The sequence below is a fragment of the Ursus maritimus genome, unplaced genomic scaffold (genome assembly GCF_017311325.1).
Source record: "Ursus maritimus isolate PB19 unplaced genomic scaffold, ASM1731132v1 scaffold_30, whole genome shotgun sequence".
NCBI lineage: Eukaryota > Metazoa > Chordata > Mammalia > Carnivora > Ursidae > Ursus > Ursus maritimus.
The window spans coordinates 13,821,476-13,844,880 of record NW_024425564.1 but is presented as its reverse complement, the minus strand read 5'-3'; the positions used below and the strand labels follow the sequence as shown (position 1 = coordinate 13,844,880).

General features: G+C 36.1%; 1 protein-coding gene across 1 annotated transcript in view; it reads left to right on the top strand.

Moving 5' to 3' along the window:
- GMDS (GDP-mannose 4,6-dehydratase) overlaps positions 1–23,405 on the top strand; it is a 596,996-nt gene that overhangs the window by 258,158 nt on the left and 315,433 nt on the right. The window contains exons 5-6 of the mRNA XM_040644987.1: positions 12,940–13,132; positions 13,946–14,050. Coding sequence (XP_040500921.1) covers positions 12,940–13,132; positions 13,946–14,050 — 298 coding nt within the window. The remainder of the gene's footprint in view (positions 1–12,939; positions 13,133–13,945; positions 14,051–23,405) is intronic.

Below are 23,405 nucleotides of genomic sequence, written 5' to 3'. Positions count from 1 at the left end.
TTGGTGGCATCATTGTCTGGTTTTGGTATCAGGGTAATGCTGGCCTCATAAAATGTATTTGAAAAAGTTTTCCCCGCTTCTGTTTTTTGGACATGTTTGAGAAATATTGGTATTCTTCTTTGAATGTTTGGCAGAATTAACCAGTGAAGCCATCTGTTATTGGACTTTTGTGTTGTAGGAGGGTTTTGATTACTGATTCAATTTCCTTTTGTAATTGATCTGTTCAGATTTTCTGTTTCATGATTCAGTCTCGGTGGGTTGTATGTGTTTAGGAATTCATTCATTTCTTCTAAGTTGTCTAGTTTGTTGTTTAATTGGTCATACTAGTCTCTTATGATTCTTTTTCATCTCTGTGGTTTCAGTTGTAACATCTTTCATTTTTTATTTATTTGAGTCCTCTCTTTTTTCCTTGGTGAGTGTAGGTAAAGGTTTGTCAGTTTTGTTTATCTTTAACAAAGATCCAGCCCTTAGTTTCATTGATCTTTACTGTTTTCTTCTTGACTTTTTAATCTCTATTTCATTTATTTCTACTCTAATCTTTGTTATTTCCTTTCTCGTATGAACTTTGTCTTTTGTTTGCTCTTCTTTTTCTAGTTCCTTGAGGCTGAAGTTAGGTTGTTTATTTAAAACTTTGTATTTCTTGAAATAGGCATTTATCACTATGAACTTACCTTTTAGAACTGTGTATGTTACATTTCCATTTTTGTTTGTCTCAAGGTATTTTTTCTTTGTTTCTCTTTTGATTTCTCCTTTTACCCATTGGTTATTCAGACGCATGTTGTTGGTTTGCCACATTTTTCAGTTTTCTTCATGTAATTAATTTCTAGTTTCATTCCTTTGTGGTCAGAAAAGATGTTTGATGTTATTTCAGTCCTCTTAAATTTGTTTTCTGGCCTAACATAGGATCTCTCTTAGATGGAGCTTTTCTTCTTTTACTACATTCTGAAATATTAATACTCTGTGATACCGCTGGGTATGGAGCAGACATTCTTAACTTTTCTTATGCCATGACTTCTTCAATAGTCTGGTTAAGACTATAGATGCTCTCAGAGTAATGTTTTTGAAAAGTATAAAGCAAAACACTTAGGATTACAAAGGATACTAATTATATTCATACATTAATATTATAATATTTAAAAGCCAGGCTTGTGATGTAATAATGTGATGTGATACATTATATAATGAGACCTGAAGTGACCACTGTGACTTCAAAGCAGTGATTGGCACAAGTGGTACTTTGGACCTTTATAGCAACTGTGCTGTTGTATAAAAATGTCTATCGTATCCACTGGTGGAAAAGTCATATGTGGTGCTATTACTACCAATGATTTTTGCTTATATTCAAAATTGAGAGAAATTCTAAATTTCAGATAGAATTTGATAAAAATGAAAGTTTATATTTTTCTTATCCAAATGAATATGTGCCTTCTTGAAATCTATCCATAGACCTTGTGGACCTTGGCTAAGCATCCCAATATAATGAATTTCATGAAGCAAGCTTGCTGGTTATTTCTGCTTATCTGTAAGAATACCTGCAAGTTTCTTGAAAAAATGGATAATTACTTCTGATTCTATTTTCTCATATAAAAATCATGACAGGTTTTCCTGTGTTTATCACCAGCTGATACAAATCTGTAAACTAGAAAAGAAAAAGTTGTCTGATACAACTGATTTCTGATAATTGGAGTCACAAAGTATTTTTAAATTAAGATTTTCTACAAAACTAAGAGACTTGTTTTAACTATTTTCTTTTTATCAAGTTGTGGCCATTCTTAAATGAGAATTCAAGAAATGTATTAAGGAATGGGATCAGATACTCTTGGAGGATACAGAATATGGCAAAGTACTGTGATTGAGGTGTTATTACTGAAGTGGGGGGGAAAACCCATTTCAGAAATGAAGATTTTCAGACTGAAGGAATGTCCTTGGGATAACTGAGCTTCCTTTTGGTATTAGTAAATGGGAGGAGTTATAAGATTTCGTAAGGCATTGCAGTGTGGTTGACCTTCTGCAGCAGGAATTGTGCTCTTCAAGAAAGCAAAAATGCCAGAAAACTCCAAGAGTAGAGTACCATATGTCTTTTCTACTCTGATTTGTAAAAGTTTCAATTTGCCTTTATGGGTAAAAATGTTAACTTGTGAAAAAAAATTAATGTTAGTCATTCATTCGTTCAACAGATCTTTTCATACCTTACTTTGGTAGTAAGCAATAAGGATGACACATGGAAAACTCTGGTCCCTACAGTGTGGGAAGTGGAAACAGACAAAAACAGTGTGGTGTTGCAATGACTCTCATCCGAGTTGCTATAGAGCATGGTGTGTCTAGGGATCGTTCCCTTGTTCTGTATAATGAAAGTTCTGATTCCCTATGGGAGTCCTTACTCAGAGGATTTCAAAAAATAAATGGAAACTACATATTAATTTACACTGAGCATACAAAGGTAAACAAAGATGTCACATTTGTTTAGTCTGGCAGGAGTTTATCACTTCAGTGAGGTAATAACCTTATGATTATTTGATGCCCCAATTTGTAATCATCAAAGGTTTTGAACAAAACTATAAGTACAGTAGAATAAGGAAAAATTGTATAAAATCAGGTTTATAAATGTGAGGAATAAAAGTTTCTGAGCTGGGCCTTGGCTGTGCTGGGAGCAAATGGAGCTGAGACTAGGACTGTCATGCACAGCGAGAAAGCTCTGGTAGAAATGATCCTGTTCTGGAACCATTGTTGCCTCCTCAGTGCCTGCTGACCAAACTCCAGACCCACATAGGAAGCCTGTTCCGGAAAGGCCTCTACTGGTGTGTACAGAACAAGTACCTTCTGATTCTTGTCCTTTTCTCCATTGAAACTGGAGACTTGTTATTTCCCAGACATGGTCAGTGCATCTTCCCTCCCTGTGCTCTTGCTGATCCATCCATTAGAATGCTTCACATCCTCCCATCTGCACTTGGCTTATGTGGGCCGTCTCCACCCTGATCCCTTCTTTGATTTCTCGTTGTCCTCTCACCTCCTTTAGGTCCCTCTCCCCTACCTGGTTGCACACACATCTCAGCCATGCCTCTCTTAGTCTGTATTGCATCCATTACCCGTAAGGCAGGTGAGAAGGACAGGGGTCTGTTTCTTTTTACCTTTGTATTTCCTATAATCAGGACATGCTGCCCTGCTGCTTAGGGAAGGTGCTTCTAAAACGGATGCACCCTCTCTGGATCCCCTCAAGGAAGCCCTTTTCCACCCACTGACTTGCAATTCTTCTGGATCCACACTCTTATTGTGGCTCTATTAAAATAGATGTGCTTTAAGTCCTAGCTGCTATGTAAATGCCAGCTTTGCTGGATTTATGCTGAGAATGACTGATTCATGGTGGAAAGTAATGTTTTATTGTTCTCATTGATTAATAACTTTTGCTTGTAGATTCAAAGTCTTGAGGAATGGTAAAATAGTGCAGGTGCTTATGTTAGAGGAAGTGTTCTTCTGGTCTCCAGTTATCTTTTCCCATGTCTAGTTCTTTTGCCAAAGCAATCTTTTTTCTGAGGCAACATTTTTATTCAGGAAACTTTGGCTCATTCACTGAGATTTTAAAAATTTCATATATTGCATATGTGAAGTTCACTGCATTGTTAATTGTATAATAAGGTCATTGAGAAATTACATGCCCAGACTTCAGTTTTAATGCCACCTTATTCATTCAAGTAATATTTTTGGAGCAACTTCTATGTGGCAGGGATTCTTCTAAGTGGTAGGAAGCATGAGCGCTTTCAGGCCAGCTAGACAAATGAAGACATGAGCAGTCTTCATTACAGTCGGATGTGCTGGGTACTCTGAAGAGAAGCATGCAGTGAGAAGATGGAGTGAAGGGAATTATTTGTTCAAGATGGCAAGGTCAGGGAAGGCCTTGTGAGGGAATGAAAGGAGGGGAGTGAGCCATGCAAATATCTGGGGGCAAAATGTTCTGAGTAGAGGGGAGAGTGAACACCCAAGCCCTGAGGCAGGGCTTGCTGCGAGCATTGAGGGACCCTACTAGGATTGGTGTGGGGGCAGGTAGGGAGTGAGGCTGGAGAGGCCAAGTCATGTGGGACTTGTAGGCAGCATCATTGAGCCATAAGGACCCAGACAGGCAAATGACATATGTGGTCTAGGGTAACGTATATTACAAATAATTTTGTGTTTCTTTAAATTCCTCCATACATTTTTCTTTTTGTTTCAGCTGAAAAACCTGAAAGAAGTGAGGCCTTATTCATCAATTTGTTATGAAATTCTCTTCTACTGTTTTTGACATATTTTTCCTTACTAAAATTGTTATTGAAATATGTTTTTCCAGTTCATTTTACTTTAGAAGATAATAGTTCCGTTAGTATTTGTAGGGTAGTTAAATATATTTCATTTATTTTGTTATAAGTAAGTAGAGCTTTTCTTCAAATAGCTTTTCATTTTTAGATTTTAGGTGCATTTTGACCTGTGTGCCACTCTAGGGAATTTAATGGTGAACAGAAATAGTCAAGGCCCTTGCCCCTATGAAGCTTGCAGTCTAGTGTGTATGTGCAGCGGGGACGATTTTTGTTTTTTTCTTTCATCTCAGCTTTTGCTTTTAGTAGATTTCAGAATTCTAAACATGTGTGCTCTTTAATCTGTGTTTTGAAGGAAGAGAAAGTATGAGGGAGAATCTGTGGGATAGTTTTGATAATCTATTCACACTGGACATTCTCTGGTGACTAGAACCATCTGCATCACTACAGACTAAAAAAATTAAATCCTAAGCTAAGGTTTGGTGCAGGGTTATTCCCTAAGTATTCTCATTATGAAAAAGAAAAACTAGTCAGCATAAAAGAATAAGGATCAACCTAAGAATGAGTTTGAACGCTGAGTGGGCCTCACCTGAAAAATTCCAGAATGGTTCTTAATCAGCAGTTTCTCAGGCAATATCAGGAAAGATCTCCAGTTCAAGGGCTGGAATGTTCTTGGGTAAGGAATCACAAAGTGTGACATTTCTGACCTCAAGTATTCAATTTTGGTGATCATTTGTAATAGGTAAAAATGGGAGCACTCCAATCACCGCCATATGAAAACCACTCTACTAATTGAACACAGTTCATGTTCTCTTATAATCTGATATTAATAACATTTTAATTGTCATCAACAATACATTTTTCTTGTCCTACTGGGTTTGAATGTCCTCCTTCAGCTCTGCTCAATTCTTATGTTGTTATAAAATGAACATGTATTTATAATGACTTTGAAGAGGCAAGAGGCTTTAAGGATAGTGGAGTTATCATTATTATTTGCTTTATTTGATATGAGGCCTAGCGCAGTGAACCCAGGCCTGCTATGATAATAGTCTGATACAATTAAAACACTTCTAGAATTTACATTCCAATCTGCAGTCTGTGTAAAATTTCAATGCATACCTTCAGTTCCTGTCTGGGTCCCACACAGACTTTTAGGGACCATTTTTAGGTTTGTTTTTGTTTCAAGAAAAGCCATGATTTACCACTCATATATGACTGAGGATAACTCTGAGGATATCTTTTTATGTCTTTGAATGTGATAAGAGCAATTTGCTTTATATTTGAACTTGAATTAACTATTTTTCTTTGACTCTAAATACTTCTGTGGTTCTGTAAGGCTTTACTACTCTTCTCTGAAACTGATAGTGTGTTACAGATGAGTATATCCCACTACAAAGTCTTTGGCTATTTCAATAACCCATTTTTTCCTACACTGACTTCATTAATTATGATCTGAGATGGTTCTCCTTTACTCTGAATTCTACCTCTTTATATAGTGTAGTGTTTAACCATTAAACCTTTGTCATAGTTGTTATACTAAAGCTTTGAAATTTATATAGAGTTTTGTCCATCTTGCTTTTTGAAATTTTACCTATTTCAGTACTATTAAATTATCAACCTTTTCTATCATTCTGATAGCCTAGGTTTTTTTTCTACTAGTTTTTATATTTTTATTTTGGTATTTTATATTTGACATTTAAATTTCTCATTAGTTTACATGCTGTTTTCATTCAACAAATACTATGCCAAGCAATGTTTCAGGCATGAGGGATACTATAGAGAATAAAATAAAATCCCTGCCGTCAAGGAGCTTACCATTTGATGGAGGAGATAGATAATAAATAAGTAAACAGGTAAAATAAAATATTAAAATGAAGAAGAAATGAAGCAGTGTGCAGGCCTGGACAAACATAGAGATGACAAAGCATTGGTGTTTTAGATAGAGAGGAAGGCAAAGAAGGCTTTTTTGAGGGGTGACATTTGAACAGAGATAGGGAATGAAGAAGAGAGATATTGAAGAAGGATGAGCATGCAAACATAGAGGGGACACAAATGTAAAGGCTTGAGGCAAGAGTTAGCACTAGTCTAGGGACAGCAAAATGGCCAGAGAAACAGGGTCATTAGTGAGAGACAAAAGTAGGCAATGAGATGAAGTACTTGGGGGCCAAGTGGAAGGAGGACTGTAGTTGAACTAGTAGTCACTAGGCTACTGCTGTAGACCTGGCGAAAGGTGATGGCAAATTACATAAGGATGGTGCAGATGGAAGTGGGAAGAAGAGTGATTTCTGTGAACGCTGAATAACAGAGCGTCAGCCATGAAGCCCACGTTTTTGTTTTGAACAGTAGGTAAATGGGTACCATTTACAGAGAAGGAGAGCCAAGGGAAGAACTTTGGTGACAATGTCCAGAATTCTGTTTTGAGCCTGTTCAGTGTGAAATGATATGAAGCATAGACAAGAAGAAATGGGGGGCTGCTGCTCAGGGCAAGGCAGATCTAGAGATGGACCTCTGTGGTCACAGGCACAGTGATACTGATGCAAGGCCCTGGGCTGAGACATCTCATGGTAAATGGGAAGGAGAAAAGTTCCAACACCAAGCTTCAGGGTGGGGTGGAGTTGACAGGACAGCACAAGAGCCTAGCTGCCAGTGAAGTGGAAGAAAATTAGAAGAAGGTAGGGTTCTAGAAGTCAAGTGAAGAAAATATTTCTTGAAGGGGAAGGTAGGGAGTGATTGTGTAGGCTTGGGTGTATCAGCCTTATTTTTTTGTTCCTCTTAGGTAGTAAGTCCATATGGTTAACTGAGCCTCCATGCCTCTGTAAAAGCAGCTCTGTTCATGATCAGAAACATACTCCATATTCATCCTATAATATTGAGGAAATATGGAAGAAATAGTGACAGACATATTTTTAATTATTTAATCTTGGCTCCAAGATAAAACTGTGGTTTAGTTCAGGGCTCAGAGCTCGGAAAGCTCTTTCCATAAAGGGCCAGATAGTAAATATTTTCATTTTTGTGGAAGATATATTCTGTGTCAAAACTACTCAACTCTGTTGTTATAGCGTGAACACCATCATAGAAAACGTATAAATGAATGCGTGTGGCTGTGTTCCTATAAAACTTTATTACAAAAACAGGCATGGGAATAGATTTGGCCCATGGACTCTATGTAACTTTCCAGACCCCTGATATTTTGGTGTATTTCAGAATCATATTTGTAACCATGAGAAGTTTACCAAGCTACAGTGAGAGTTCTAGTCTGATTTTTTTTTTTTTTTAATGGAGGTCAGTGAATTTGTTGCTTTATATTATAAAACCTTGTGAGCAATTAGATTTTATTAGCCAATCGTGTTCTCCGGCATTTCGAACATCAAACATATGCTTAATTCTTGATGAACTTGCCTGAAAATCTGCACACATGGAACCCTCCTGCCCTATAATTCCCATTCCCCTGTCTCATTTACTTTCTTCAGCCTAAATGCTTTCAGTTCTTTTCCATGATTTATATCCTCTGAATAAGGACCTATTAATTGTCTAAATTGGATATTCTAGCATAAGTAGAAGCTTTTAAGTTGTGCAAAATCTCCTTGTGCTGTGTTCCAGTGATGGGGCATTTACACAAGAACCCTTGCTTTACTGTGAATATAACATACAATTGTATAATATATGTAACATTCAATAGAAGTTTAGTATGTGGCTTCATCACTTGCCTGCAGCCTTCTGTGCCTCACTTTTAGCACTTAATTGTTGTTAGGATTAAATAGTATGTATATGCAAAATGCTTAGAAAGTGCTCAATATTGAGTACTCAACATATGCTACCTTTTCTTTTCATATAGCTCTTTAGATAGTTATGTATCTAAATGAAAAAATAGCCAAACAAAAGGAAAAATACCCAACATTCTCTTCACTGTTGAAACTTGACTAATGCCATCAAAAAGACTCCAAATGTGATTGGATATGAATGTATACATAAAAAAGATTTGAATACTGGCTTGGTAGATCCTTAGTGTTAGAAAGGATCTTGACGGTCACCAAGTTCAAGGTTTTCACCTCTGTAGTTCATGAATCCTTAGAAAATGTAGGCAACACGGCAACTCCAGGTGCATGTACACTTGCACATATGTGTATTTCTGATTCTAGTCAGAGAGTTTGAGGCTTTCATGACATCCTCACAGTCTGAGCCTCAGAAAGGCCAAGCCCTGCTTTTGTGGTGAGCACCATTCCAGTCACAGAGGCCCAGATTTGCTGCTCCCTACTTTCAGTGTGACTTTTATCAAATCCTCTCTGAACCTCAGGACTGCTTTCTGTTTCTCCTAGAATTGTTATAAAGCTCCAACAAAAGCACTTTTGAATTGTAAAGTGTCCTATAAATATCCAGCTGTGGCACTGTACTATGAGAAAACTACAGCTGGGAAGGGTGGTTGAGTGGTCTGCCCTAGAGCTGACAGCAGAGCCCTGACACCCCCATCTCCTGAGGCCCACTCAGCACACTGTCCCCTCAATATGAGGCCACACCTTTTTTTTGAGAACAAAATGGCCAAATACCAAGACCATTCAGTGGAAAAGATTAGCCTTTTCAACAAATGATGCTGGGGTAACCTGACATCCATGTGCAAACAACTAATTCAGACCTCTAACCTATAACATACATAAAAATTAGCCAAAACTGGATCGAAGACCTAAAAGTAAGAAATAAAACTATAAAACTCTTAGAATAAAACATAGGAGTAAATCTTCATGTTCTCGAGTTAAGCAAAGCATTCTAAGATATGACACCAAAAGCATAAACAGCAAACGAAAAATTAGATGAATTGGACTTTTGTACTTCATAGGACACCATTAAGAAAGTGAAAACTGTTTGTGCACCTTAAATTTACATCATGCTATATGTTAGGTATATCTCAATAAATCTGGGGAAAAAAGTGAAAACTCTCATAACAGGAGAAAATTGCAAGCCATGTATCCGGTAAGAGATTTTTATCCAGAATATATAAAGAACTTTTATAACTCAATAATAAAAAGACAAATAACCAATCTTAAAAATGGTAAAACTTCTACATAGACATCTTTCCAAATAAGATATACCAATGGCTAATAAGCACATGAAAAGATGCTTAACATCATTAGTCATCAAGGAAATGTGAATCAAAACCACAATGAGAAATTTGTGTGGAACCTTGAAAGAATCCTAATAACCAAAGTAAAATCTTGAGAAAGAACAAAGCTGGAGGCATCATGCTTACTGATTGATTTCAAGCTGTATTATAAAGCTATAGCAATCAAAACAGTATGGTATTGGCATAAAAACAGACAAAGATCAGTGCAACAGAACAAAGACCACTGAAATAAATCAATATACATATGATCGATTAATGTATGATAAAAGCTTCAAGAATATACAATGGTGAAAGGACAGTCTCTCCAATAAATGGTATTGAGAAAACTGGACAGTCATATGCAAAAGAATTAAACTGGACCACTATATTACACCCAACACAAAAATTTACTCAAAATGGATTAAGACTTGAGTGCAAGACCTGAAACCATAAACCTCCTAGAAGAAAACACAGGCGGTAAGGTCCTTGACACTGGTGTCGGCGATGATTTTTTGGATTCCACACCAAAAGCAAAGGCAACAAGAGCAAAAATAAACAAGTGGGACGACATTAAACTAAAAAGCTTCCGCACAGCGAAGGAAACCGTCAACAAAATGGAAAGGCAGCCTACTCAGTAGGAGAAAATATTTGTAAATCAGGTATCTGGTAAGGGGCTAATATCCAAAATATATAAAGAATTCATACAACTCAACAGCCAAATAAACAAACAAAAAACCCAAATCAATCTAATTTAAACATGGGTAAAAGATCTGAATAGACATTTTTCCAAAGAAGACATACAGATGGCCAACAGGGACACAAAAAGGTGCTCAACATCATTAACCATCAGGGAAATGCAAACCAAAACCACAATGAGATATCACCTCACACCTGTTAGAATGGCTATTATCAAAAAGTCAAAAGAGAGCAAGTGTTAGTGAGGCTGTAGAGAATAGGGGACCCTTGTGCACTGCTGGTGGGAATACAGGAAGGCACTGGTGCAGCTACTATGGAAAAGAGTATGGAGTTCCCTCAAAAAATTTAAAATAGAACTACCACATGATCCAGCAATTCCTAAGGAAATGAAAATACTAACTGGAAAAGATAGCTGCATCGTCATGTTCATTGCAGCATGACTTAGAGTAGCCGAGATACGCAAGCAAACTTAAGTGTCCATCGATGGCTGAAGTATGGATAAAGCAGATGTGGTGATACACACACACACACACACACACACACACACACACACACACAATGGAATATTAGTCATAGGGAAGAAAGAAGGCCTGCCATTTACAACAACATGTAAGAACCCTGAGGGCGTTATTATAAGTGAAAAAGTTCAGACAGAGAAAGACAACTATTGTATGATTTTACCTATATATGGAATATGAAAAAGGAATGGAGAAAACAAACACACTCATAGATATAGAGTTGCCAGAAACAAGGGAGTGGAGGTGGTGGACAGTATGTGAAATGGGTGAAGGTGGTCAAAAGGTACAAACTTTTAGTTGTAAAGTGATTAAGTCATGAACATGTATAGTATGGTGACTGTAGTTAATATTGTATTATTTGTGAGTTGCTAAGACAGTAGATCTTAAAAGTTATCAAAAAATTTTGTAACTGTGTAGTGATGGATGTTAACTTATTGTGATCACTTCATGATACATACATAAATCATTACATACACCTGAAACAAAGATAATATGATATGTCAATTATACCTTAATAATACAAAAAAACCCTAGTGATATGCAGTTTCACACTCAGTAGGATGTCTAAAATCAAAAAGACCACAGTGAAGTATTGAGTAGGGTGTGGAGCAATTAGAACCCGTTATTACTGCGGGTGAGAATGTGAAATGGTGCAGCCACTTTAGAAGGCAGTGTGGCAGTTCCTCGAAATGTTGTATGTTGTATACAAATGATTCTACTCCGAGGTACATGTCCAAGAGAAATGGAAATATGATATGTGAAAGAAACCAGTCACAAAAGGCCACATATTATGATTCCGTATATATGAAATATCCAGAATAGATCACTGCATAGATACAGGAAGTAGATTAGTGGCTGTGGGTGTGTGATGGGAAGATGGCAAGTGATTGATAATGGGTACCAAGTTTCGTTTGGGGATGATGAACACATTCTGGTGATTGTGCAATGCTGTAAATATGCTAAAAAAACAGTGAGTCATAAACTTTAAAAGGGTGAATTTTATGGTATGTAAATTTTATTGCAGTAAACTGTTATTTGAAAAGAATAAAGTAACCCCAAATTGTGCTTTGTTGGGTTTGAATGATTGGGGATAAAACATACTTCTATCCTGTTTTATCACACAGCTGCCATGAGTTTTACTGACAGGCTTATTAGATAACATGCATGTGGTGGTCTTGAGTCAGGTCAGCGGTCAGCTGTCCCCCAAGTTCCCTAGATACCCTGCGCATAGACAGAGCAGCAGCTTGTGCCCGGGTGACACTCAGGACTACCAGCAAAATGGGTCAGTAACCTCCTCGCCCCAGAGCAGGATTTTTCCAGGTAAAGATTGAGGTCATTCACCAGGCAGCAGGGAAGCATCTGTGCATTGTGCCCAGCTGTATTTGGCCTGCAAATAAACCAGGGACAAAGATTTTCAGTCTTAAAATTTGTTACCTTTTAATATTAGGTTAACTTGTGTATTATGTTTAGAAATAATTTAAGAAAAAAACATATCAGTCACATTTATTTCTAAGGAATATGTTAAGAAACTGCAAAATACTGAATTATTCCTTAATACCCTCTTTTTGGAAATTATTAAATTCTATACATTAGCATCTTACTCTATTCAATGTGTCTCATAAGGAAAAGATTATATATACATGTAATATACTAAAAGGTAATTCTTATATTTTAGTTAAAAATAGAAAATAAAGCAATCTTTTTAAAAATCAACTGTGTCTAAAGCACATGTTCTCAAACTTCTCTGAGAGTTAAAGTCAGCTGGGCCTTACTATAAATGTGGATATCCTAGGGTTCCATCCCCAAGAGATTGGTTCATTCTGAATTTTTAGAAACCCCCCAGATGATTCTAAGGAGCAGAGGTTTGCACTTTGAGAAACGCCACCTTAGGGACTTCAGCCTAGGATTGTTCTTCATTGTGGCGCCTGCGTGGCTCAGTCAGTTAAGCGTCTGCCTTCAGCTCAGGTCATGATCCTAGAGGCTGGGGGTGGAGCATTGGGCTCCCTGCTCAGCAGAGAGTCTGCTTCTCCCTTCGCCCCTCACCCCGCTTATGCTCTCGCTCTCTCTCTTGCTCTCTGTCTCTCAAATAAGTAAATAAAACCTTTAAAAAACAAGAATTGTTCTTCATTTTACCATAGATAATTAATAGGTATTTAAGATATTTTTCAACCATTTGATGTTAGAAATAGATGACATTCGTGCTCTTATTCTGCTATTAGAGAATAGTATTTTGTCACAAACATAACATTTGTAAGTATGTGAAATGTAAGATGTGTTTGTTACCACTGTCAGCATCTTTGTTGCTGCTACCCATTAATGTGGTACTGTCTTCACCTGCTATTTCCAGATTTCTTTTGACCTGGCTGAATATACTGCAGATGTTGATGGAGTTGGCACTTTACGGCTTCTGGATGCAGTTAAGACCTGTGGCCTTATCAACTCTGTGAAGTTCTACCAAGCCTCAACAAGTGAACTCTATGGGAAAGTGCAAGAAATACCCCAGAAGGAGACTACTCCTTTTTATCCTCGGTCTCCGTATGGTGAGAATGCATGGGTATAACCTTGTGCATGCGCCTTGTTCTCTTGGCATGGGACATGTGTGTGCTTCTGCTTTAATTCCATTCCTGTCTCTCGTCTTAAGTCATTTGACTGTGAGATTAACACTAAGATTAGGCTAAAATGACTAGACATTGGGAAGCATAAGGTTATACACTGCTCACTCTAAGTACTTGGTGCTGCTGCATCCAGGGTGTAATTACTCACTTCAGTGATGCATGTTATCTAGCCCTTCTATACGGATAGACCCACATGACTTTTCTTTATTTAACTATTGTGAGATTTGCTAAAGTGATAACTTTCATGTTTTTTATTTCCCCAGTGGAAGTTTCCCTGGGTTCAGTTTTTTTTTTTTTTTTAAAAAGGGGGTTTATTACATCTTGTGTATTTGTAAAGACTTCACTGATCAAACTTCTAAGCATCTAGAATATTAAGATTTCATATTTTTTTCGCTTTCTAATTCCTTAAAACTAGGAAAAAGGAAATAAGACCTTAGGTCACCTTGATACATTGCACACAGTATCATCAAATCAGTTAGATTGTGGAAGACAGAACTGTGGGTATTACAGAAGTAAAAAAAAATCTTAAATATTTTCTTGTGCACATGGTTGACTGGCAAAGGAACCTTTAGTCTTCGGTTTTGTCTTATATCTTTTTCTAACTTAATATATTACAAAGTAATTTTTGCAAGTTGTTACTTGTTTAAGATGAGTAAAAATCACTGTCTTTTATAATAAGACACCGTCTTTTATAATAATCACTGTCTTTTATTTGCTTTTAAAAAATTATTCCAACAGGGGCAGCTAAACTCTATGCCTATTGGATTGTGGTGAACTTCCGGGAGGCATATAATCTCTTTGCAGTGAATGGCATTCTCTTCAATCATGAGAGTCCCAGAAGAGGTCAGTACATATGTTAGTAGAAAAGAGAATTTCACACTTTAACAATAACTAAAAAAGTTATATGTTACATTCTGCATATGTACTGTATAGACTAGGGAAAACTTCACATCTGCTTTTAACTACAGTTGGCCCTTGAACAACAGCGGTTTGAACTGCGCAGGTTCACTTATAGATGGATTTTTTTAATAGTACAGTACTGTAAATGTATTTTCTCAATATTTTCTTTTTTCTAGCTAAGTTTATTGTATGCATACTGTATATAATACATATAACATCCAAAATATGTGTTGATCAACTGTTTATGTTATCTGTAAGGCTTCTACTCAACAGTAGGCTATTAGTAGTTAAATTTGGGGGAGTCAGATGTTATAAGCATATTTTCTACTGCATGGAGGGTCACCACCCCTTACCCATCCATATTGTTCAAGGGTCAACTATTTAGTGAATGTCAGAAGTGGTAAATGAAGAAATGTAAATCCAGACTTAATTACTTAGTATGTTTGCTAGGTTTTTTATTCAACATGAAAACTAAACACTGTTCTTTTTTTACCATTTTCATTGGGAGGTCTTATCAAGTACATTTTCAACCTAAGTATTAGGAAGTTTCCAAATGAATGGAAAGGAATAAGTAGTATACTAATGCTTGTTTCCGAAGTCACTCTTACGCATGTAGACTCAACTTGTAGGACCTATATATTTTTTTTACTTTGAGTCCGTTAGATATTCAGTATTCTTTCTTTATATTCCATTTAAAGAGACATTCAGAAATTACTGTGCTTCTAGAGTATATGTTAAAATAAATTTGAAATCAGTGCTTATATTTAGAATCATTATCACTTTTTTCCAGAAAACCATATTTTGTTTGTATTTTCTTATTTGTTTTTCAGAGTTGCTGTTGAGACTGTTAGCAACATGCTAGCTTTTCTGTTCCAAATATTAGGTTTTAAATAAGAAAATGTGTATTCTTATCATTATTTCTGATTTGCTGAAGCATGAGAAATCTTTACAAAACATGTACTCTTCACAAAGTGAAAATTATCTGTACAATCTAATTCTAAGGTATTTTATGAAATTTTACTATCATGTAGCCTTTTAGCTTGAGACTCAATGAAAAGTCCAATGTTATAAGTTGTTTCGTGTCCAACAAATAGTAATGCTTATAACTTTTTCAATGAAATTTTATGTGACTATATAGCTACATAATTAGCCTACAAGTCATGAGGAAAGAGTAAAGTGACAGATTTATAAAGGTATCTTTAATGTCAATACATTTTTATTTTATAATTGCAGAACTTAAAAATTCCCGTAATATGCTGTTAAAACATAAGAACCCAGTCTGTCATGCCTGTTGCCCCAAAAGAAAACAACTTAACAAGCAATCAGAAAGATTTCTTTAATTAATTTTGTGGTTCTGGGTGTCCTTAGTAGAGGGAAAAGGAAGATCTTAGCTCTCCTTGCCCACAGCATTTGGTATGCAGGATGTTCAAGGCACCTGTTCATAAATGATAGCTTCTGCCTCTTTCCTCGTAAACATGTTTATACACATTGTTTGGCTTTCTGTGCTTTTCCCCTCTCAACTTTTCTACCTGCAAAACAAAATAAATAAGTAAAAGCCAATTGTTTTAGATCAGGTTAGGATAGGGAAAAGCATTCTTAGTTGCAGAAGGAAAAGCTACATTTAAATACAACCTTCCCTCAAAAAAAAATCCTCTATTTGCATATGTTGTAATGAGGACTAATTTTTGTCTTTGTCACTGTTAAACACCTCTTTAAAAAATTATTTTAAAATTAATACTTCTTTCTTCCCTGTCACTCCCTCTTACTGACTCCCAGTTCCGTCCTCAAGCCCACTAAAACGCCTTCAAAACACTCCAAGTGTCTTTATCTTAAAAATACAGACAGGGTTATTCTATACACAATATTCTACATAGAGGACTTTTGTTAAATGTTTGTTAAAAAACTTGACCTTGTAGCATACACCATTCTGCTTTGTTTTATTATAGATCTGAAAATCAGTATCTCATTTTTTATTTCATTTAATATCAAATAATGAAAAATAATAGGGGTATATGTGAAAATGACATAATATTTATTTGTTAAGATATCTAATACTTAATACTTAGAGCATTTTTTGAAAGTTGGAAATTAATTTTCATATTAACTTAATCCTACCATAATGCTATTGTTTTGTCACAGTTATTATTTTCCAAAGAGATTCTCTGCCAGACTGAGAATTCCTTAGTGGTAGGTCTGTATTATATTTTTGAATCTTCAGCTTATGAAACAGTACCTGTCTACTAATAAACATTCAATAAATATTTTTAAATGAATGAATTGAATGAATATTTCATGTTTTAGTAAAATGTTACTGACTTGAAAGGTAGGCAGTCTGAATTAGAGAACAGTAGGAGTTTATATAAAAGTTTTAAATAAATGTTATTTTACTGGTTTCATGCATAAGGGTGTAGCTGAAAGCAAACTGTTATGAAGTAATGATTCGCCCTGATATACTTCAATAAATAGATAAAATGCATTTCTAATTAATAATCAGTCTGCTATGATACCTTAAGTTCATTTATTTTCTTAAGCAGGTTGAGCATTTATATATCAGTCCTTTTTTGCCCTGTTATCACAGTGAGCAGATGCTCTTTTTAGATAGCGCAGTGATAAACCTTAGTCTAGTTCTAAAGTATATTAGCACAAATGCCCAAATAGTAGAGCCCAAACTGATGCAGCCTTTTTTTGGGATGTGTAGTTTTCTCTAATGAAAAATATACGACAAGGCCCCTTTTGACTGCAGGAATAGCAGTCCATGAGAATTTCTAACTTTCAAAAGTATGGAAGAAGTATTTTTTAACATAAAGGTATTCTAGACCAGAGGTTGGCAAATAATGGCTCATGGGCCAAATCCAACCCACCAGCCTATTTTTGTAAATAAAATTTTATTGGAGGATAGCCATATCCATCTGTTTATATATTGTCTATGGCTGCTTTCACGGTAGAGTCCTGTGGGCTGCAAAGCCTAAAATATTTGTGTCTGGCCCTGTAAGAAAACATTTGCTGGCCTCACCTATAGAATAATTAGTTCCTCAACATCAAGAAACTTCCAGTTGGGTTTGTTTCTCCCAAGGTAGCAAGATAGTCTTATGCAAAGGGTTTCCAATAAATATTAAAGTCAAGAAGAATCAATAGTTAACCCATCCATAAACAGAATTCCTGAAGTATTTGGGTTGGTTGGGGTTCTGTTGTGCTCTGTGGAAGCACTGAGGTGTAGAATCCGATAAACTAGAACTGACTGAAGATCAGGAGCATAGCTCATTACGGCAGCCCTCCCTCCTGAGTTTGACACTTTTCATTACATTTTTTACTGTATTATATGTCTTTTCTCTATTCCAAATACTTTGTGGTTTTCTTTTCTTTTCTTTTTTTTTTATTTGGGAGAGAGAGAGCGCATGTGCAAGCAGGGGAAGGAGCAGAGGAAAAGGGAGAGGGAGAGAGAGAATCTCAAGCAGACTCCCTGCTGAGCTTGGAGCCCAACTTGGGGCTCCATTTCAAGACCCTGAGATCATGACCTGAGCCAAAACTAAGAGTGGGACACTCAACCGACTGTGCCACCATGCTCCCCCTTTATGGTTTTCCCTTTAAGTATACTTATTTTGCTTTGTTATGAGAAGATCATAATGCCTCTAAAGATAGTTGGGATCATCTGTGTTTGGCACAGAATTATCCATTGGAGATTGTTGTTGTAGAGAGTAAAGCCAGTAATCCGAAGACTTGGGCTCTGTTTCCCAGACAGCCATGCAGTCATTCTTTCGATTAAGGCAACATGGGTGATATGCTCCTGCCTTAGATTTGCTTTTTTATAAAATGGAGGCACTTGAGTAACATTTACTACAAATTAATAATGAATAATAGTTAAAATTCTTGAGTTATATGTCCATAAAGAGATGAAAATGTATGATATGTATCATGTTCTGTGAATACTGTGTATTATATAACAAATATTCCCAAGGTGCTTTTATTCATAAGCACTCAACTTCTTTAAAATAAAAAAATGTACTGTTTTTTAAATTAAAGTGATAGTTGCTTTATGAGTAAATTGCACAAAATTGCCCATGTATCTGAAAAGCTTTTTCCTCTCATATTGTTTCTCCAAACGTGAAATTTTGTATCTGTTTCATTTACATATCTCTATAGCTCTATGTACATAAATACTGTGTTCTGTTTGCCACAAATTTGGCAAATGTAGCTATAGTGACACCTTTCTTTTGGAAATACAGATTTATATATTTTCGTTTTTTAATATTTTATTTATATATTTGACAGGGAGAGAGAGAGAGAGTGCACAAGCAGGGTGAGTGGCAGGTAGAGGGAGAGGGAGAAGCAGGCTTTCTACCGAGCAGGGAGCCCGATGTGGGGCTCCATCCTAGGTCTCTGGGATCTTGACCTGAGCCCAAGGCAGGTGCTTAATTGACTGAGCCACCCAGGCACTCCTAGATTTACATATTTTCTGTTCAGGAAATAAAGGCTATGTTTATTGTCTAGAGATATTAAATTTCTGTAAGGAAAATGTCATGTATGGAAAATCTTTTAGCTTTTGTTTCTGAGTGTTTTTGAAAGGGTAATCAGTTAATAAGACTGATGTCATAAAGCTATTAACTGTATAAACCATGGAAAATATTGAGAAATTTTTTAAATGCTTTAAGGTATTTTGTGAATAAAGACATTAGAATTTCCTTTCAAATATATTATTTATCAGTAATAAAAATCTCTTAAGTTTGAGATTATTCTACAAACCAGAACATTAAAACAAGCCCATTTGTAAAGCTAACAATAATATTTGTAGTTTTGATTGTTTATTAATTTTTTTTAAAGATTTTATTTATTTATTTTAGAGAGAGATACAGAGAGCATGAGAGAGAGCAAGCGCGAGCATGAGCGGGGAAGGGTAAAAGGAGAGGGAGAAGGGGGTTCCCTGCTCAGCGGGGAGCCTGACACAGGGCTAGATCCCAGGACCTCCCAGGATCATGACCTGAACTGCAGACAGACTCTTAACAGACTGAGCCACCCAGGCACCCCATTGATTGTTTATTAATTTAGAAGGTGAAGTAACAGGAATTCCTACTATTCATCACCTGGATAATTAAACCATTTTGCTAATTATATTTTATTCTTCTATTAGCATGTCACAGATACAAATTTGCTGACCTTTAAAAATTATAAATAACATTTATATGTTATATATAAAGTAATATATTGAAAAAATCCTCATATTTTGCGTGATCATCAAGAATGAACAAAGAGGGGCGCCTGGGTGGCACAGCGGTTAAGCGTCTGCCTTCAGCTCAGGGCGTGATCCCGGCGTTATGGGATCGAGCCCCACATCAGGCTCCTCTGCTATGAGCCTGCTTCTTCCTCTCCCACTCCCCCTGCTTGTGTTCCCTCTCTCGCTGGCTGTCTCTATCTCTGTCTAATAAATAAGTAAAATCTTAAAAAAAAAAAAAAAAAGACATGCAAAGTCTTTAAAAAAAAAAAAGAATGAACAAAGAGAGATATTCTACCTTCTAGTTTCAGAAGATTGGAAAAGTCGAATGATTAAACTTGATTTCCTGACTTTAATGACTATAGCCATCATGATTAAAAGTGAAATACACATGATATTGAGCATTCTTTGTTTGAATGTGACTTTTCCATTTTCAGTATGATTGTAGAAATAGTGTCTAATTTCCTACAGCTAAGTAATGGTGTAGGTTTCTGAGAGACTTCCCAGAATCTACGTCCTTGAGGAGAAAGCCCACACCAGGAGTGTGTTTGGCAAAAGTTCTCTGCTTTCTGGTATCCGCAAGTGGGGTTCAGGTGTCTGCTGTTCCCAGTGGTGGGGCCTGTTGATTTTTTGACTCTTACATGGATGCCCCTGGTGTTACAGAAAGAGGTCAGTTTAAGAGTTCCAGTCTTTTTTTGAAGATATTTTTCTTAAGTTGACTCATCTTAATGTAGAGATCGTTAGGTCCGTCTGGACAATACAGTGACTACTACTTCCACAGTCAACTTAAGAAGTCAAGTTTGGCTATGTGAACCTACCTCATCACCATTAATTTATTAGCAATGAGTCACACGCAGTGATTGGATCTGTCCCTTGGATCCCTTTAACCTGAGTAAGAAATCCTGGTCCATGTCAACAGTACTATTCAATTTTCTTCCCATTCTTTTTCTTCTTTTTTAAGTGTTTAAAACTGGAACATTTACTCAGCTCTACAGAAGGTATTATTTTTTTCTCAGTAGGTTTTCTCCTTTTCTTTCTCCTTCCATGTTTGACCTCTAAACAGTGTTGTCTTCCACATACAGTGTGTAACTATGCTAACTTCTCTGTGACCATGGAGCCTCATAAAGACTGCCTTCTCCCTCCAGGAGCTCTTCCGTTGCTGGCCTCCTGTTTTCTCCAGAATTCCAAGAGAGCCTAATAAACACCACTGTGCCTTTATGTGCTTTTGTATTTCTTTCTTAATCAAGAGGAACTTTTTATCATTTCCCAGCTGAGGAAATCAGAGTAGTTTAGCCGTCATCATCATCATCAAACATTATCACAATGAAAAATATTATATTCATGAGCTGTTTTATTGCATTTGACATTGTAAGTTAATACTTTAAAGGTGCTTTTAGAAACTTACACATTTCTTTATTTGTATGTGGAAATTCATACACCTATTTTTTTCTAATTCTTTAATTTAAAAGTGTATATTAACCCATTAGATAATATTCTTTGTTATAAAGAGGTTTTAGGGAACAAAGAGTTGATAATACACTTGTATGTATTATTCTCCCCCAAAACCCTCAGAATCTATGAGCTACAAAGGAATTTAAAGATCATTCCATCCCATTTATTTCATCAATGAAGAAACGGAAGCAGCATGAGGTTGAATTGTCCAAGGTGACAAAACTAACATGTTGTCAACACTGAAGCTAGAAATAATCCTAAAGAGAGGAATGACATAAACATTGTTCACATTTGCAGAAATAACATGTATGTGAACTGTGAGTTGGAAGTGAGCAAATCAACCCCCATGAAGCAGGGCTGGTACTTGTGCTGTGGAATGAAGCAAGTGAAGAAGTTGGAAATTTATCTCAATTGCTCTTATCTTTTGTAAAAGACATTAACTAATTTGTTTAAAGGCAATATTCCTTTCAGATATTTTGTAGAATAATAATAAAACATAGTTTTATGATGTTAAAATATAAATATGAAAGCAATGACTTATCTTGCGTATCACCAAGAAGTTGGCAATGAGAGAAAATAGAACTAATGCAAAGTACGTTAAAAATCATGTGGCAATAAGAAGATATAAAGTACTTTAAATATACCTGTAATTAACAGTTTAAGGCTACCACAAATGGATGGTGTACTACTACTGTTTAGATATTGAGCCATTTTTAGATGATATAGCACATTCCTCTAAATATGGGCTTCATAAGAAATCATATATATCAGTCTAAACACAGTATTCACCTGACTGAGAGAATGTGACATTTTAAGGTTCATGAACTTGTGGTTTTAAGTTTTAGACTTGAGTTCGTTTTGTTTGTTGTTTTTTTTTAGCTGCCAAGTGTTTTGCTTTTTAAAATGTCTATATTTAATACTATAAATTCATTTTCATATTTTTAAACTATAATTCCTGTAAAAGTTAACTGATTAAGTCACAGTAAAATTTTGGATAATTTTCCCCTTCATTTTTTCTGAGCATTGCTCTTTATTCGTTGCTGAAAGATAGACTAATTCTCAAGGATTAGGGGTGAAGGAATGAGAGTGGGGAGAGTATGACTTTGCCCCCCACAGGACTTGTGACAATGTCTGGAGGTGTTTTTGGTTGTCACAACTGGAGGTGAGGGTAGCAGCAGGGATGTTCATAAACATCCAAAATACACAGGACAGCCCCAACAGCAAAGGATTATCCAGCCCCCAAATGTCAGTAGTGCTAAGGGTGAGAAAACCTGCTCTGGAATTTCACCCTTAAATGTTATCACCAAATCTAGATAAATGTCATCTGTAAGACTGGGATCTTCTCTTTCTTTACGTATCACTTTTATTTTGCAGTAAATCCTTCGAATTTTAGCAAGCATTCACCTAAACACAGGAGAAAAAAAAAAAAAACAAAAACCCTCTGATTTAATAAGTAGCTCCATGTGAAACCATTTAGGCCTTAAGTATTCTGGTCTACTACAGGTCAAATGCCAGTCAGGGAAGCCCAGAGAACATAGTTGTTATTGCAGGGCTCTCTTAATCATTGGGGCTCAGTTCTTAGTTTCGTGACCCACTGGTCCACAGAACCACATCAAAGTAGGTCCATGACGACCTTCCTTCCACCTCCAAAATAAATGAGCATATTTATCTTTTGTTTTAAGTTATAACAAGAACAAAGCTTTCCTTTGGGAATAAGCTGTAGAGTCCTTGTTCTGGCTTTGATATAAGACAATAAAATGGATTTGAGATAATTTTTCAATGCATAGGATTTCAGTAATGTTAATGTGAAGTGTTTACTTTGTTTGAAAATTTTCCTTTAAAATTATTTGAATTCATAGATATTTTAGTGCTTTAGGGAATAATAGAATGCAAGATATAAATTAAATGACTGGAACTTGTTTTTATTTAATTTCAACAGACCAAAGCACTCATCTTTGTGTATGTGTGTGTGTGTAAATGAAACAGTCTTTAAGAATTACAAAGTTATTATTTGCCTGAGTAGCAATTTACATCATATAGTTAGGGAAATACCAAGAAACAAGCAAACCAATATCCAACAGCCCATATTTTATTTGTATTTCTACCTATTAAAGCTATTTCGTGGTTCTTTTAGAGGAGCATCATAGCCTTAATGTATTAAAAAAATGTGGCTGCCCATTGTGAAATGACTTGATGAAGTCATCTCACGCTAGAGTTCAGCAGAGCGTTAATGGGTTTTACACAATACCATTTTGTCTTGTGTAAATGGTTAGATTGTTAGCCTCTCACCTTGGACCCACCAGATTCTAGGTGGCCTTTCCGGTTGGGCACAAAGTGACGTCATCTGGCTTACTATTACATTTGTAGACTGTGATATTTCACAGATGGCATCTGCACTTGGAGATCACAGAACTGTCTGCCAATACTGTTCTCTGTGGGGAGATGAGGTGTAATTGCTTAAACATGAAAGACTTTTGAAGCAATAGTTGGTCTAATTGAGGTGGTTGTTACCACTAAACAAAGTCAGGTCCTTCCCACCTACTGAGGTGAGACTTCTGAGACTGTTAAATTGATTTTTTTAATGTCTTGTAATTTCTGTGACATTTACATTGGAGACCAAACTAACAACTGTCTGATCTC